The sequence below is a fragment of the Elephas maximus genome, chromosome 16, assembly GCF_024166365.1.
Source record: "Elephas maximus indicus isolate mEleMax1 chromosome 16, mEleMax1 primary haplotype, whole genome shotgun sequence".
Classification (NCBI taxonomy): Eukaryota; Metazoa; Chordata; class Mammalia; order Proboscidea; family Elephantidae; genus Elephas; species Elephas maximus.
The window spans coordinates 64,836,512-64,852,563 of record NC_064834.1 but is presented as its reverse complement, the minus strand read 5'-3'; the positions used below and the strand labels follow the sequence as shown (position 1 = coordinate 64,852,563).

The 16,052-nt window shown below is 37.7% G+C and overlaps 1 protein-coding gene across 1 annotated transcript in view; it reads right to left on the bottom strand.

The window, feature by feature from the left end:
• The window catches only part of NHLRC2 (NHL repeat containing 2), a 42,914-nt gene that overhangs the window by 2,217 nt on the left and 24,645 nt on the right, over positions 1–16,052 (bottom strand). Inside the window, exons 7-11 of the mRNA XM_049854671.1 lie at positions 11,467–11,566; positions 8,244–8,475; positions 7,545–7,667; positions 6,423–6,632; positions 5,193–5,412 (exon numbers count right to left, since the gene is read on the bottom strand). Of these exons, the coding sequence (XP_049710628.1) occupies positions 5,193–5,412; positions 6,423–6,632; positions 7,545–7,667; positions 8,244–8,475; positions 11,467–11,566 (885 nt within the window). The remainder of the gene's footprint in view (positions 1–5,192; positions 5,413–6,422; positions 6,633–7,544; positions 7,668–8,243; positions 8,476–11,466; positions 11,567–16,052) is intronic.

The following is a 16,052-nucleotide window of genomic DNA, read 5'->3' as shown; positions in this document are numbered from 1 at the left end:
TTGGCTGCTAACTTAAAAGGTGAACAGTTCAAATCCACCAGGTGCTCCTTAGAAATCCTGTGGGGCAGTTCAACTCTGCCCTGCAGGGTCTCTGTAAGTCAGAACTGACTCAATGGCACCTAACAACAACAATGTAAAAACTAAGAGATTTTGTGTCCACCTTGTTTTAACACATAAAACTCTTTGGAGACTTAAATACGTAGATTTTCTACATAACAATAGTATAATAAACCATTAAAAAATTTTAAGCCTCTGGGGATTAAATTTCTAAAAAAAAGTCTTTATTCATCTCTCTGAAGGAACATACGTGTCATATTGAGGAAGCATGTACTTACACGGACCTCTGGCTTGAGAGCAGCAGGTATCAAGAGCCAGTGTTTGGGAAATGTCTGATGTGGTTCTTGACCACTTAAACAGTACACTGAACACAAACAACTTACAGATGACATGGGGCCATCTGTCCAAAAAACAGAACATCTATTGAGTAGTGTTGAAATTCTATGTCTACTTTTTAGCTTTTCTATCTTTCCTTTGATTCAGGCTGAGTCAACATTTTTGACAAGAGTACCTGCCTCTATTGGCCCTTTCCAGGGCTCCTTTAGGTCATTGTTTCAAATATTCTGTTGGATGAAATGCAAATTTAAGAAAAATGTGTTAAGTAAGACTAAGGAAAGGTGAAAGGCGAGAATCTAAAGATTTAAGTGCAGAGCTTTGATTCAGGACTTTTTAACAATTTTTTTTTTAGTGTCCTTTCGTTACTGTTGGTCTGGGGAGTATGTTTTATTTCATGTGTGATTTTGCTAGAAATCAGATTAGTAGAGAACGTTTTATATTTTAAATCAAAACAAGAAGACAATAAACTGCTATTTTAATGTCCAGTTATAGAAATAAAACACAAAGTATTTCTTGAGATGGTTTTCATATACATTGTATATGGGATTTGTGAAGTTAAGAGTTATAACATGCCAGGGGAGTTTTTTTTTTTTTTTTGGCTTAAAACCTTCACATATGCTGACCACTCAAAGATTATAGAGGCCAAAATTAATTAAAAATCAATGTTTCTGTCTCTAAATAACTAGAAAATGTCCTTCAATCATAAATATATAAATATACTTTATAAAGTAAAAGTTTAAAAAAAATCTTAAATTATTAGGATTTTTCCCCCAAAAGCTTATTTATTCCTAAATAATAAAAATGGAGCCAATATCTTGGAAAATAATAAAATAACTACATATTTTCTCTACAGACTACTTCATTTTCCTTTAATATTATTCCTGTTGTATATCTCAAATGACTCAATTAATTAATTAATTTGTGTGTTTAACAAAGCAGGGTTAAAACAAGCATGTTAACTTGTCAATATCCTATTTTAAAAATCTATATGTTCTTTAATTACAGAGAGAAATGAAATTAATAGCCATCTCTAATTGATGCAACATTTTCGGAGTTGACGGAACTTACTCTGAACCTACAGAGGGTGTGGAATAGCCAGGGTTTGAGTGCTACACGGCTCAGCCCTCTCGTGTGTGTGTGTGTGTGTGTGCGTGCGTGCGCGTACGCATGCGGGCCACCTGTGGCAGGTTAGGGCTGGGGGGCAGGTGCCTACAGTCTCAGTTAATCACCCCAGAGCCCCTCCTAAACTCTAATCCAGCAGTTCTTCCTGGCTAGTCTACCAAGATTCCTGTCTTCTTGGTTTGGCTACCTGGTTGGTAGTTGTAGGACAAGGGCTGCTTATAACTGAGAATGTACCAAGGTAGAAGACATAAAGCCTGGATTTGGGTACCATACAAAAGAAAAGTGTGTGAGAGGGTATGAGGAAGGAAGGGTTGGGGGGAAAATGGAAGACGGAGTTAGAACACGTGAAAGAGCGTGGGAGACTAGGGCAGAGGAACATCATTGGAGAAAAGACATCAAAACTGAGAAGTTCTGGACCGTTAATATTTTACTCTAAAATTGGAAAGCTCTACTCTAAGACAAGCAGTATACTGATTCCTGATGATGATTAATAATGAGCACATATTCAATATTTAAATAAGGAGATTGATTCATACACAAATTCAAGTCTTTACATAATTTACAGTAACCGAATACTCTGAAAATACACTCAAATGGCAAGTATTCTTAGACTACAAAGACACAAGTTAGTCAATGAGGACAAAGGCTCTGCCAGCATTCTGATCACAGCAGCTCACTTGTATTCAATTACATATTCTCCAACGTTTTATTCCTCTACTTATATAACCAAAACCAACAAACCCAGTGCTGTTGAGCTGATTCTGACTCATAGCAACCCTACAGGACAGAGTAGAACTGCCCCATAGAGTTTCCAAGGAGCGCCTGGTGGATTCAAACTGCCGACCCTTTGGTTAGCAGCCGTAGCACTTAACCACTGTGCCACCAGGGTTTCCCTACCCGTATAGCATACTTTTAAAGTACGGTATTGGCATCCATTTTCTTATAGTAAGCAAGTAATAGGGCTCAAATTCTCTGGCATTTCTAAAGACAGCTTCAGGCTTAGTAACTGGTAAGTCAAGTATTAACGACACTATCAGAATAAAATGAACAGCAATTGAAAGTGCTAAAACATTTGGTAGGTGTGATTTAAAAAAGTAAAAAATAATTACAAATAAAAGAATCAAAGAGCTGAGTTGAAAAAAGCCTGTTATTTGAATTAAAAGAGTGCATTTTTTTCCCCCCAAATGGAAAATCAGTGTAATTCTTTGGAATAAAGTCTGTGAAATTTCTATCTCAGCATCACTGACTAGAAGCTGTAGTGGTAAGCACTACAGATGCCGGCTCAGGGCTCTGGAGATCTCAGCTGACTGATCATCTGGCTCTGTAATAGACCTGCTATTAAGACTACTCAGAGTTACTTAATACTCTGCCTACACTGCCTGCACCCTTGGGGTTAACTTGGCTGGAGAAAAAGACTCTAATTCATGACAGCTAACTTAAGGCTGTTCAGCAATGATACCGTATTTTCCTAGTCTAGTCACTCTCCCTCCCTCTTCTCTCTTCAAACCCTAAAACCTTCTCTCTCCTCTCTCATTCACTCTCAGCTGATGGCCTTGCTTCCCATTTACTAAGACAACAGAAGCATCTATTCCACTGCTACCCATCTAGGCCTCTGGACCAGACAATGGGTCTTCTCTCCTTACTATGGAAATGTTTTCCACACTCCTGGCAAAGGCCAGCTCTCCACTTGTGCACAAGATCCCATTGCCTTTCATTCCCCCGAGGATACCACTTTTCAATACACCACATCAATTCTTTCCTCTATTAGCTCTTTGCCATCAATATAACAAACATGCTGTTCTCTCAACTCCATTTTCCTTTTCTAGGAACTGCCTTATTTTCTCTTTAATCTTTTTAGCTAAACTCCTAAAAGAGTTGTCTATACTTGAGTTCCCCAGTTCCTCTTTTTTTTTTAACCTGCTCTAATCAGGCATTTCCACCACCATTCTGAAATAGCTCTGGTGGAGGACACCAATTATCTCTATGCTGCCAAATCAATGATTAATTCTTGGTCCTAATCTTACCTCAGCTATCAGTAGCATTTAACACAGTTGTTCTCTTGCTCCCCCTTGAAACACCTGGCTCCCAAGAAACTACACTCTCTTGGTTTTCCTCCTGCTTGCTTGGCCACTTTTTAGTCTTCCTGGCTGTTTCCTCCCTCTCTTCCTGGTCTCTTTATGTTGGAGCACACTAGAACACGGCTACTTAAAGTTTAGTCCATGGACTGGTATGAATCCACAGACCATGATGACTGAAGCCGAGAAATGAAGAGTATGCACTTAGAAACTTTCATAGCAATTTGATTTTTTCATGACATCCAAATGTGTAATTGGTGGCTTTGAATTTTGCATGTTTTAAAAAAAATAATTTCATTACTAGGGCTTATGCCCCCAGAGCCAGTTTGAGATAGAATAGCATATAATGGAAACAGCACTAAAGTAAGAACTAGCAGAACTGGTTCAAATTCCAGCTTTTGACCTAATTCAATTCATGCCCTTAGGCAAGTCACTTCATCTCTTTGAGCCACTGTTGTTGTTAGGTGCAGTCAAGTTGGTTCCGAGTTACACAACAGAATAAAACACTGCCTGGTCCTGCACCATCCTCACCATCCTTGCTATGTTTGAGCCAATTGTTGAAGCCACTGTGTCAATCCATCTCCTTGAGGGTCTTCCTCTTTTTCACTGACCCTCTACTTTACCAAGCATGATGATGTTGTTTCTCCAGGGACTGGTCCCTCCTGATAACATGTCCATAGTATGTGAGATGAAGTAATTTGAGCCATTAGTTTCCTTACTTGTAAAGTAAGGGAGTTAGAATAGATGATGCCTTCATGTCTTTCGGTGCTAATATTCAAGATCAGTCTGAAACTGCAGCAGTCTGCCTCATGTGCTGGACTTGGCCAGCAGCAAACGGGGAAATTAGGACTGAATGGGCCTGGCTGGAGTTAAACGACATGTAAGAGTTTTCCTTGTACCCTCAACCCTGTGAGGGAAAATGCAACAGTGTCTTAAACAAAACATCTGACACTTGGAAAAAAAAATTGTTTCTGTTTTGCAAATCATGACTCTTTCTAGCTTTTACAAAAGGTCTCATACAAATAGCTCTTATCACACCAACAGTATTCCCAAAATATTATTTCAGGTGTATCTGACAGCCTTGATGCCTCTTTAATATTCTCCCAAATCAGTGGGCTGATGCTGAAATTTTCCCTTAGTACTTAATCCTTTTAGTTTAAAATGTTGACTTCTATGAGCTAGACTGTGAAAACACTTAGTGAATGAAGGGCCTGAAAGAGATTTAAAGGGAAAGAGAGGAATGCGTAAAGGTAAAAGGTATTAAATAAGGAGGCTCTACTTTATTTTTCCACTTTAGACTTTTGGGAACAAGATAGTGAAGAATAGGATTAGAATAAAGCAAGAGGTATAGGTAAGTCCATATTCCAAGAAACACCGCTTACAACTGACACGCAACTTTGGGTAAGTTACACTGTTCTTTAATAAAAGTGAGGAAAGAATCTCAAAGTCTAAAGAAAACTGCCAAGGTTGGGTTACATTTGGATTCGTTTCTCATATAATCTCAAATCCTACCCAACTACAAAGTAAAAACATCACACAACAAATGAGAAAAATTAAACAAGAGCTTACGGGATATTTACACCTGCAAGATTATAATCATACCTTCAGCTGTTAGAAACCAGCAACTGGGTACTCCTTCACTTAGCTTTGTTCCTGATGGGAGGTCTAATCTTAGCTTGAACTGAAGCGTCTGGCCGGGAGATGCAGTCACTGGGGAAAGGCTGATGCTTGGAGCCGATTTAGGCAGTTTGGGTAATGTCTTCTGTTTGTCTGGTAGGACTGGGCCATCTACCACAGAATTTTCAGATCTGATTACAGGGAGCTACAAAATAAGAAATTCTGTTATTAAAGCACAAACACTTTATAGTAACTGTAGAGTGAGACAGCTTATTTTTAGGCTTCAGTAGAAGCTAAAACTTCTATGTCAATGAAACTTAACTGCCATTCTAGTTTAGACTAGAATGTGTTTCGCTAGATGTCCTCAAAGATTATTTTGTACCTACAGAAAAAATCTCACCGGGCAAAAAGATTATCCACACAAATGAGGGAGAATTAAATTAATTATCCTATATGTTTAGAGATGATAAAGTAAATTTTAACAATTTAAATGCAGTGAATATAATATACACTCTCATCAGTTTCATTGCCAAGTTTAAGATGTCACGCATATTGTATCAGAGATCTCTGTCAAGAGAAATGACAGCTGCAATAGTAATCTGTGCTTTTTAATTTTAAAATATATACCTTAGGAATTCCTCGAATTTTAGAAAAAAAAATTCTTGCAGAGATACCTTGTGATGGACATTTCTCCTTTAAAATTCTACTACAGACCATGTCCATACCTTTAAAAATTGGTTAGAACTTATTTAAGTTTCTTCCACTCTAATTTTCTATGTCTTCAGAATGTGGCTTCTAGAGTTTCCTTTAGAAGATTATCTGTTAATGGATTCACCACATAAAACAAAGACTACACACTGACTTATGGAATATTAAAAAAAATAACATCCCGACCCACATAGTATGCGTGAGTAGTGTGTGTCAATACATTTAAAAACAGATCTGAGTCCATGCCTACCCGCCTTTTTTTGAGTTTCTCCAACCTCTAGTATCTTTCTCAAACTCTCAGCTCAGATGAAATTTTTAAGTATAACAAGACATCCTGAAAGAAGTCCTTTTGGTCAAATTATTAAAATACTTCACTTAGTACTCTACCTGCATGTATCAATTTCACCACTGGCGATGGCCTAACCAAAAACGCTTCTGTCAGTGCTGCGAAAATCTTAATTCATTCTTAAAATGATACCCTTTAACTTACACTCTACAATTACTTACCACAGAAATTGTTTTTGTTTCTAAATCCATCACTTTAATTTGATGATTATTTGTGTCTGCTACATATAATAACCGACCATTCTCTCCAATACACAAGCCTCCTGGCTCATTAAAAGTTGACTCTGTAAAGCTGGAACTGATAACATTACTTGCATCTCCTGTCCCTGCTAATGTTAAACAGTTTTTTGTTTTTGGATCCACAACTTTAATCTAAAGAAGAAAGAAAAAAATATATATCTGGTCAATCTCATGTCTGTAGCATGGAAGAGCATGCTATAAACCAGGAGAGAGAATCTGGATTGCCATTACTATTCCTAATAAAGCTTAGAATAGGCATTTCCATCATTTCTTGAAAAAGTCAAACATTCAAATTATAGTCTAAGGAGAGATTTTACATCACAAGAGCTAAAAGCTATGTAAAATCACTAGTTACAGCTTGTGATCTAGAAGCTATCTTTGATGGAATTATCCCTGGGATTTTGTACTTATTTTAAAATTTTAGTTCTTCACAATGGGACACACTTTCATAATTGAACTGACTTTCTACTTATGAGCATCTAACACGGGCTGAGGATTTGCTAAACTTAATGATTTCCTGTTGCATCTCAATTATAGCAAACTTATGGTCTCCCATCGCAAAGTAATTAACATTTATTTTCCACCGATTTTTATAAAAAAGAAAAATGCAATAAAAACTGAAACAACCAACAGACAATGCAGTAGAGACGAAAGTGGAAATGCTGCTGACAATGGAATCATCTGCTAACAGGCAGCCCAACTATGCAACAGCTCGAACATGCTCATTTGTTAGTTAACATTTCACTTCCCTGTTAACTTGCCTTCTCCTCACTTACTGAATATGCTACTAAGCAGCTCTGAAGGGCTGAAATTCCCAACGTTTGCCTACAGCCATTGAGTGCCTTCCCCAGTTCAGAGTAGCACCATAACCTTCTGACCATGAAAGGACCCAGAAAAGAAGAGAATAAGCTTGTACAGAGTTGTCAAAGACTGTTAATCCTCTCAATTCTTGAGTGGCAGCTGTAGGCGGCTCTCCCAGATCTTTTGGCATTTTAAATACCACATATGAAAAACAGGGTGTTATATAATTCTGTCAAGACTCACCTTGTGGTTATAGGAGTCTGCCACATAAAGCAAACTCCTTTTCTTGTCCCAAGTAACTCCAAGTGGGTGCTGAAGCTTTGCACTGATTCCTACTCCATCAACATCACCAAAGGCAAATAAATTCTTTTATTTTTTTTTAAAAGAAAGAAATAGCATTTATTAGAATCTTTACAGTGCTTCGTTAAGGTATAAAGGGAAATTTTAGATTGTTGTACATGCTATTTAAGTTAAAGAGTAAAGTTCTGATTTTCCTACCATTAGGGCTGGGGACTTGATTCAAAAGACTAGAAAAAAATGACAGAATTTTGAACTCGTATTAAGCTGTGGTGCTTACTAGCTTTATTCACAATAGTCACACATCTGGTCAGGAACACGTCAAGTCTGCTAGTCCAGTGCTGTTTCCACTCCACTGACACATACCTGAGCTACATTTTTTCTTTTCTCTCCAGGAATTAACATTTTATCCTTCCTTTCTCTCTAAAGCGGTAACACTTAAATACAGCCAAGTAGAATCAGTTTACTTTTCTTAGATGGTTTTATTACTGTGTTTCTTTATATTCACATTTCCTTTGGTCTGACTTCCATTTTAATTTATGAGACCAAGAGCTATCTCTCCTACATTTTTATTATATCTCCCCATTTCAGGAGACTGAGCTTGGTGAGTGTCAGGGCAAACCCTGTAAAAGTGATTTTCATTACCATGGGGTCTCTTTCTCCTCCTATGAGGTGCTTCACTGCTCCATCTTTCAGCGAGACGGTTCTCACTGTACTGCTCTCACTATCTGCTACAAATAGGCAGCTCCAGGGTTCTTCAGAAGCCAGAGAAAGACCTGAAGGTTGGGCGAAACCTGCCTTGTGAGGATATGCATTGTTTCGATTCTCTTCATTCCCACTTCCAGCAAATCGAAGGCAGGTGCCTTTTTTTAACTCACTACAAAAAGACACGTTCACAGGCAGAGTCAACACTGGTATATTGTATCCAATTTAGTTATCAAACAAATGCATGTAAATGATCAAATCAATGGTGATAAATATTGTAAAAAAAAAACTGTAGCATTCTTGGTCTAGTTAAATTGTGCAAGTCAACTTTAACTGTAGGTTGTTGTTTTTTTTCTCCTTAATTATTAACATATTTATCCACTGAGGAGGCCCTTCCTACTTTTCTTTTATGTACACAAAACTGAAACGATTCTCAAAGGCCAGACAGAAAATCTCCGACATGGTCAGAATTATAAGATAAGAATAATGGTCAGATCACCGCTGGGTTAGTTTTTTTCCCTCCAAATGGTCAGACATAAGTACAGCTGATCCCACCTTAATTTCTTTAAATTTTCTTAGCTTCATGCAATATTAGGTTCTGAAAGAGAATTAAAAGCTTACCTAGTTCTTGACAGTTCAAAGTTTAAGTCTTCATTAACATTTTCAGGCATTACCCATTTTAAGAAAATGATACAGGACTATGCTGCTCTAACTAAACGAATGTATAAATCAATTTCTTATATATACTAGGGAAATTTCTATTTAAAGGACTGTTGCAATAATTCTTTTGGTAATGCAGACAAAGTTTTATACCTTGGTTTCTTTTAAAAAATTGTTTACACTCTATGGGTTGCAAGGAAGACATGGTAGTGTCTTGTGTTGAGGGAAGGGAAGACGCTGACTCAGATGTCATATAATGAGAGCCTACATGTATACCATTTCCAAATAGGGCACAGCGTGCAAATGACCACCAATCGCTTACTGGTGATATATTCTCAATGCTAAATTAGGTAAAGGGTGGAGGATGGGGGCAAAGGGATACAGAATGTATAAAATATCCCCAATTACTCAAGGAACTTACAAAATAATTTAGACAGAGAAATACGTGTAATAACTAATCCACAAAACAAATAAAAGGTAATTACTACGAGGAATCTTAACACTTAAAAAAAAAAAAGGTTTCCCCTCATTAACTAAGAGGTAGAGAGAATGGGAAGGATCTGACTCATAGCAAACCTGGGTACCACAGAACTAAATACTAAATACTGCTCCACCCTGCACCAAGCTCACAATGCTTGAGCCCACTGTTGCAGCCACAGTAACTTCTAAATATTAGGAGTCATTACCACCTGCAGGTCAGTAATAAATAAAGATAAAGCACCCTTACAATTATGACGGAGGTCAATGTGATCCGACTGACCAGATTCCTAATATGAAGGAGGGGGACAACTCTACTTATTTGTAAATTTAGGCAGTTCTTGACCATCTATGTCCAAAACAGCCAGCACAGAGTACAGCATCTTCTGAGCACCTGTCACTTCTGTCTTGCTGTTTATAATAACGCCTCACATACGTTATTGGTGATCTCCCTGTTTGGGCTACTATCATGTCTCTCGCTTAGATAGTGGCAACAATCTCCTGACTGACAGCCCTGTCTCCAGCCTGATTCCACTCTGAATAGTGCCCAGTGATCTTTCAAAAACACAAATCTAATCATATCACTTCCTCGCTTAAAACCTTTCTATAAAGACTTGTAGAAAATATGTTTAAACTTCTTAAAAGGACTCACAAGACCCTGTGTGACCTGACTTCTACTGACATCACTGGTGTCACCTCTTGCCTGGAGAATCTCCACCTCTCCCTTTCTACCTACCACTCCTCTACCAAGTCTCAGTTTAGTAGCCTCTTCCAGGAAGCCTTCCTTAAACCTCAAATCTTACTGATACTAGGTGTTCCTCTTATTTATATAAGGGGCAATTTCAACTGAGAGGACTATTACAGCGATTTCTTTAACACATTAACACCTGTACTTCCCACCTATTTTTTAAAACTGTTTGATGATCTGATTCTTCTTGAGAACAGCAACCACATCTTTTCCTTTTAATCTTAACATACTGAACATATGGTATCATCCCTATTGCCTACCACAGCACCTAGCATACAGTACGTTTAATAAAGACTCGTCAGATGAATGAATGTTACAAAACATCATATAAATGTTCCAAAGCAACACACCCAAGCTATCTGCATTATCTGATATATAGATTATCTATACAACTGCTCCTTTCTACCGATGAAGGTAACTGAAATGACCAGCATTTCTTTTCTATGGTTTTTTGACAGTCTCTATGGTCATGGCTTTCAGTCATTTATTCAACAAACCCTTACTGAGTTCTACTATGTACCAGACACTGTGCTAGAAACAGGGGACACAAAAACGGATTAAGGGAAGGTCCTTTCCTGTAAGAGGCTGTCTAGTAGGAAAAAACACTATGTAAACAAATAAGTGCAACCAAGGGGAGAAAGAAAGAGAGTGAGGGAGACAGCATGCCAGAGAGACTGAGAAAAAAGAGAGGGAGAGTTGATCAGTGCAGTGACATAACAATATACCGGGTATATAGTGAGGTCACAGAGAAGAGTATGGTCTGTCCTACATATTTTGATATAATGACCTGGTCTTTGGAACTTGATCATGTCAGTAAGTGAGGAGTGGGTGTATTTCCACTCCTCTTTCTGGATGCTCAGTAGCTTGTTCTTCCTAGGCCCCTTGAAGTTAGGTGTGGCCATGATACTTGCTTTGGCTGATGAAAGGTACTTCTGAGCAGACACTTTAAGGGCCTCCCTTTTCTCTATCTCTCTGCCAGGATGACTGAAAAAGCTCCAGATGGTGGCTGCTTCATCAGCCTAGAGAGCAGAGTAGTGCCCTCCAGCAAACCTATGTGAGTAAGCTAGGAATAAACCTTGTTGTTTGAAGCCACCGAGAACCCGGGCTGTTCGTTATGGCAGTATAGCCTAGCCTATCCTGACTAGCACAGTGGGTGCTGCTAGGATGGGAACTTTCAGAAAGGGAATTCTGTGAACTCCAAATAGTGAAGTAGTGCTCTGTGGTTAAAGCACAAGGTGAAGATCTTTCATTAACTCAAAGACGGATGTTGCCACTTACTTTTTCTTTGGTAGTTTACCAGAGTCCAACAGAAGTGCCCATATCTGATGAGTCCCTGCCATGGCGATCCACAGAATATCATTTCTCTGAATCTCTGAACCTTAATCAAAATATAGTAGTTATTAGAAACATATCTGGTAAATATAAACACTCAAACTGTTTCAGAAATTTAAATTCCGAAAAGGCAGCAATATGTTTATAAATCATCTAATGGGGAAAATAAAAATATTAGCAATGCTTTAAGTTGTTTTTGAAATTTTCCTTGTGAAAAATTAACTTCATTAGACTTGTAATTTTATGTGTAAGAATTTCAAGGCAAAAGCATCAGTATTAAGTCTGAGCACTTGGTTGGTCTTTTTGTGTTTGCTTATTTCCTTTTAAGCCTTGAACAGCAAGAAAAAGTACAGGAGCCAGGTGTCTGGGATTCTAGGTGATGATGATGATGGTAATAATGATAACCACCCAGAACACTTTCTATGTATAAGGCACTAAGCTAAGCACTTTACATGGATCATTTTCCTTAAATAGCAACCTTTAGAAGTTTTATAATAATCATCTCCATTTTACAAACAAATACAAAGAGGTTAAATAATGTGCTAACATTCACACAACTAGTAAGTAAAAGATAGATCTGGATGGTGAACTCATCTATGAATTTGACTCCAGGTTATGAGTATTATGATTGGAATGAAAGAACTACAGAAGTGAGCTCGTGCTCTTCTGCCCAATTCTCCGTTCGCCCCTTCTGTTCTTCCTCCCTCTGCCTCTGCTGCATGGACTTAACTCTGGCATCAAGTACTTAAATGTATTTCCATGTGTAATCAGAAATCAACTAAGATCGAATCAAAGTAATCATAGCTTCCCACTCTGGAATGTGTAGCCCAGTTCACCTCTTCTGTCCTTCCCTCCCCATGTTGAGTCAAGTTGGCTCTGACTCATGGCGATCTTGTGTGTAACAGAACAAAACGTTGCCCAACCCTGTGCCATATTCATGATCAGTGGTATGCTGGAGCTTATTGTCGTGGCTATTGTGTCAATCCATCCCATTGAGGCTTTCTCTCATTTTCAGTGGACCATATTATAAAAGTCCTTAAAATACGACCCTAAAAGTTTGGCTGTTATTCTCCAAGACAGTAGGAGCTATGGGAGCTTTTTAGAATGCAAGTAATCTCATCAGAATCATGCTTAAGGCAGTTGATTAAAAAATATATATATATCAGACTTTTGTTCTCATGAAAGATGAACCATTTTTTATTGGTGTGGTCAGATCAGCTAGGACTGACTCTTGAATAATCTGGAGACTCTATGCTTGTGAGGAGTCCCTGGGTGATGTAAGCGGTTAGTGTGCTCGGCTACTAACTGAAAGGTTGGAAGTCTGAGTCAGGGCTTTGAACCAGTTCATTTTGGTTCTGCCCCTGCTGAGAATTTGCATTTCCATCCCAGATATACTGAATCAGAATCTACATTTTAACAAGATGTGTAAGAATCACCGGACTCGAAGACACCTAACAACAAGAATCACTCAGGGATCTTGTTAAAATGTCAATACTGATTCAGTATATCTGAGGCAGAAACGCAAATTCTCAGCAGGTGGCCCAATCAGAAAAAAACAGTATGAAGCCCTGGTTTGAGTCTACACAGAGGTGCCTTGGAAGAAAGGCCTGATGACCTACTTCTGAAAATCTGCCACTGAAAAACCTATGGAGCACAGTTCTACTCTGACACACAGGGGTTCGCCATGAGTAAGAGCTAACTCAAGAGCAACTGGTTTTAATCTGACTAAAAAAAATCTCATCAACACCAAGTGTCAATGTGATAAGACAGCATAAGAATCTCCTCTCAAATTTTAGGTATAAAAATACTATAATTCTTTTCATTTAAAAAAAATACACTAATGACATCGCATAAAATATATTTCTCCAAAAATGTCTACAACATACGATTACTTTAAAAAGGATAACTATTTCAATGGTATTTCATAGCATATTAATGGAAGTGAGAGAAACCTAGTATCTAAGCACTGTAGATTATCATGTTAGCATGCTAAACAGCTGGATTTCAACCTTAAAGGTTGTGTGAGAATAGTTAAACTTCTATCTAGGGAAAATGATGATTAATGGGTCAAGGAAGGTTAATGGGATTGGGACATATTATCCTTTCTATAAATGAATCTAAATCAGGTAAAATCTAAAGTACTGGGAGACTGGCAGGATTTTGACCTTTATGATAAAAAACAACCAAAAAAAAAAAAGCTCTCAGGTGATTCTTAGGCATATGAGAAGAATTAGCACAGGCTGACCTAATACACATTTTGGCAATATGACAAAGTTTCTGCTAAAAAATGAATTTATAGCAGTTCGTAATTATTTTCAGTGCATTATGAAGTTCTGACAACATTGAGAGCAATAATCAAAAAGAAGAATGAATCACTTTTGTAACAATCACTTTAGATTCATTATTTTTACGTTTTTATCCTGAAATGGCACAATTAGGATAAATATTCAGGTGCAATTTAAAATATATACCCACATACATTTATCTATTACAGGTGTATTTTTAACAATCAGAAGTATTTCCAAGTTCCCTTTCCCAATCCCTTCTTGATGTTTATTAAACTGGGTCCCTTGGTAGGAGATACATATATATTCAACTTGTAATTGTCCTTGTAATTTTTTATTCCCTTTACCCAATCTTTTTTTTTTGTTACCTAATCTATTTTTTTTATTTCTAATACTTGTTGTTTATAGATTAATGCTTATAGCTTTTTAATTAAATATGCAAACCAAAGGACACATGTATAAGTTTAAACAATAGTAACTGAACACCCATGTGCATACCACCCAGTTTAAGACATTATTTGAAACCCCTATGCATCCCCCTATGATCATATCCCTCTCTTCTTCACAGAAAGAGTCGCCTGTTCAAAATTTGTGTTTTTCACTATTTTACTTTTTAATTTTACCATGTCTGAATGGATCACTCAACTTGTATTTAGTCATCATGCCTGCCATTGCACTTTCTATAAAATAAATCATATTATAAATTTCTTCACTATCTTACTTTTTTCAGATACTTTTTTTTTCTTTTAGCCAGTATTCTGAAAGGCACTGAGCTTAAGTACATTCAAGATTACTCTTCCTGCCAAATACCTGGAATGAAGATATTTTAAGTTGCAAGTTAAATGTGGAGCCATATGCTTTTAATCTGTTGAGTTGAGTGAGGTAGGACTTATTTCCTTCATTGAAAGCCGAGGAGCTTAATAAAGATACAAGTCTCGAATAGCATGGTACTCCACATGGAAGCTCAGGGAGTACTTATCAATAGAGCCCAGATGTTCCCTGGAAAGAATTCTGAGTGCACTCTGAATACAGAGTTAAACAATCAGAAATTCCATGCCATAAAATATGACTGAAAAAATAGTAACCTAGAAAAATTTTAAATCACCCTTTGGCCATTAAATAAATCCAATTTACTAAAGAATTCAGTAAAGTACATCTGGTTCTTAAGCAATGTAAATTCTGATGTATATTAGATTGAATTGGTCTTAATTCTTCATTACTCTGTAGTAATACAGTAAAACTTGTGAAAGCTGGAAACTATGTAAAGCAGAAATTTGTCAGAGAAGGAAAACTCAAAATATTTTTTATCAAAAGGAGAGATGGAAAAGTGGCAAGAGTGTACCCTGTCAGAGGTAGAAAACTTTTGACACCTGGAAAAATGAGGCAGCATCGGCATGTTGTATCATACATCCACATCCTTGCCATGGCCTCATCATTTAAACTTGGTTATTGATTTGCTTTAATAATAGTACACAGGCCCACATGACATGAGCAAAGGCTTCAAATGTGTGTAACCAGGCTTACTCTCTTGTGCTCCTGCCTTTTGCCAAGGGAACATGCCTTAAACAGCTACTGGTCCAAGGAGGATGAGAAACACATGGAGCAGATCTGAATCCAACAACCTGCCTGGAGTTATGCCCAGGCTACCTCAGCCATGACCAGCTGAACCCCAACCCAGTAGGTGAGTGAGAAGGAAAGGTCTTGGTGTGTATTAGTTTTGGGATGATTTCTTATGCGGCATTATTGTGGTAACTGCTGACAGGTACAGTAAATACAGGCTGTAAGTTGCAAAATGTAAATATCCATAACTAAATTGCTATAAAGACTATTAGCTATAAGTCACTAGGGGATATTAGGGCAGAATTTTCTTTTTTCCTTGAGAGGAGGCAACAGAATACCAAAGTAACAATTCTCACCCACTCTGACTATTTTGGAGCCCTGGTGGCACAATCGTTAAGAGCTTGGCTGCAAAACAAAAGGCTGGTGTGTTCGAACCCACCAGCCACTCCTTGGAAATTCTATGGGGCAGTTCTATTCTGTGCTATAGGGTCACTATGAGTCAGAATCAACTCAATGGCAGCGGGTTTGGTTCGGTTTCGGTCAACTATTTCACTTATATGTTCCAGACTGTTTTTTCATCTGTAAGATTTATGCTTAAATAGTTCAGTGGTATACCACAGGTAGGGTGATAGGAGTGGCAGGTCCTGGTGGGGACAAGTACTTTCAACTCTGAAGTTTTTAGAATTG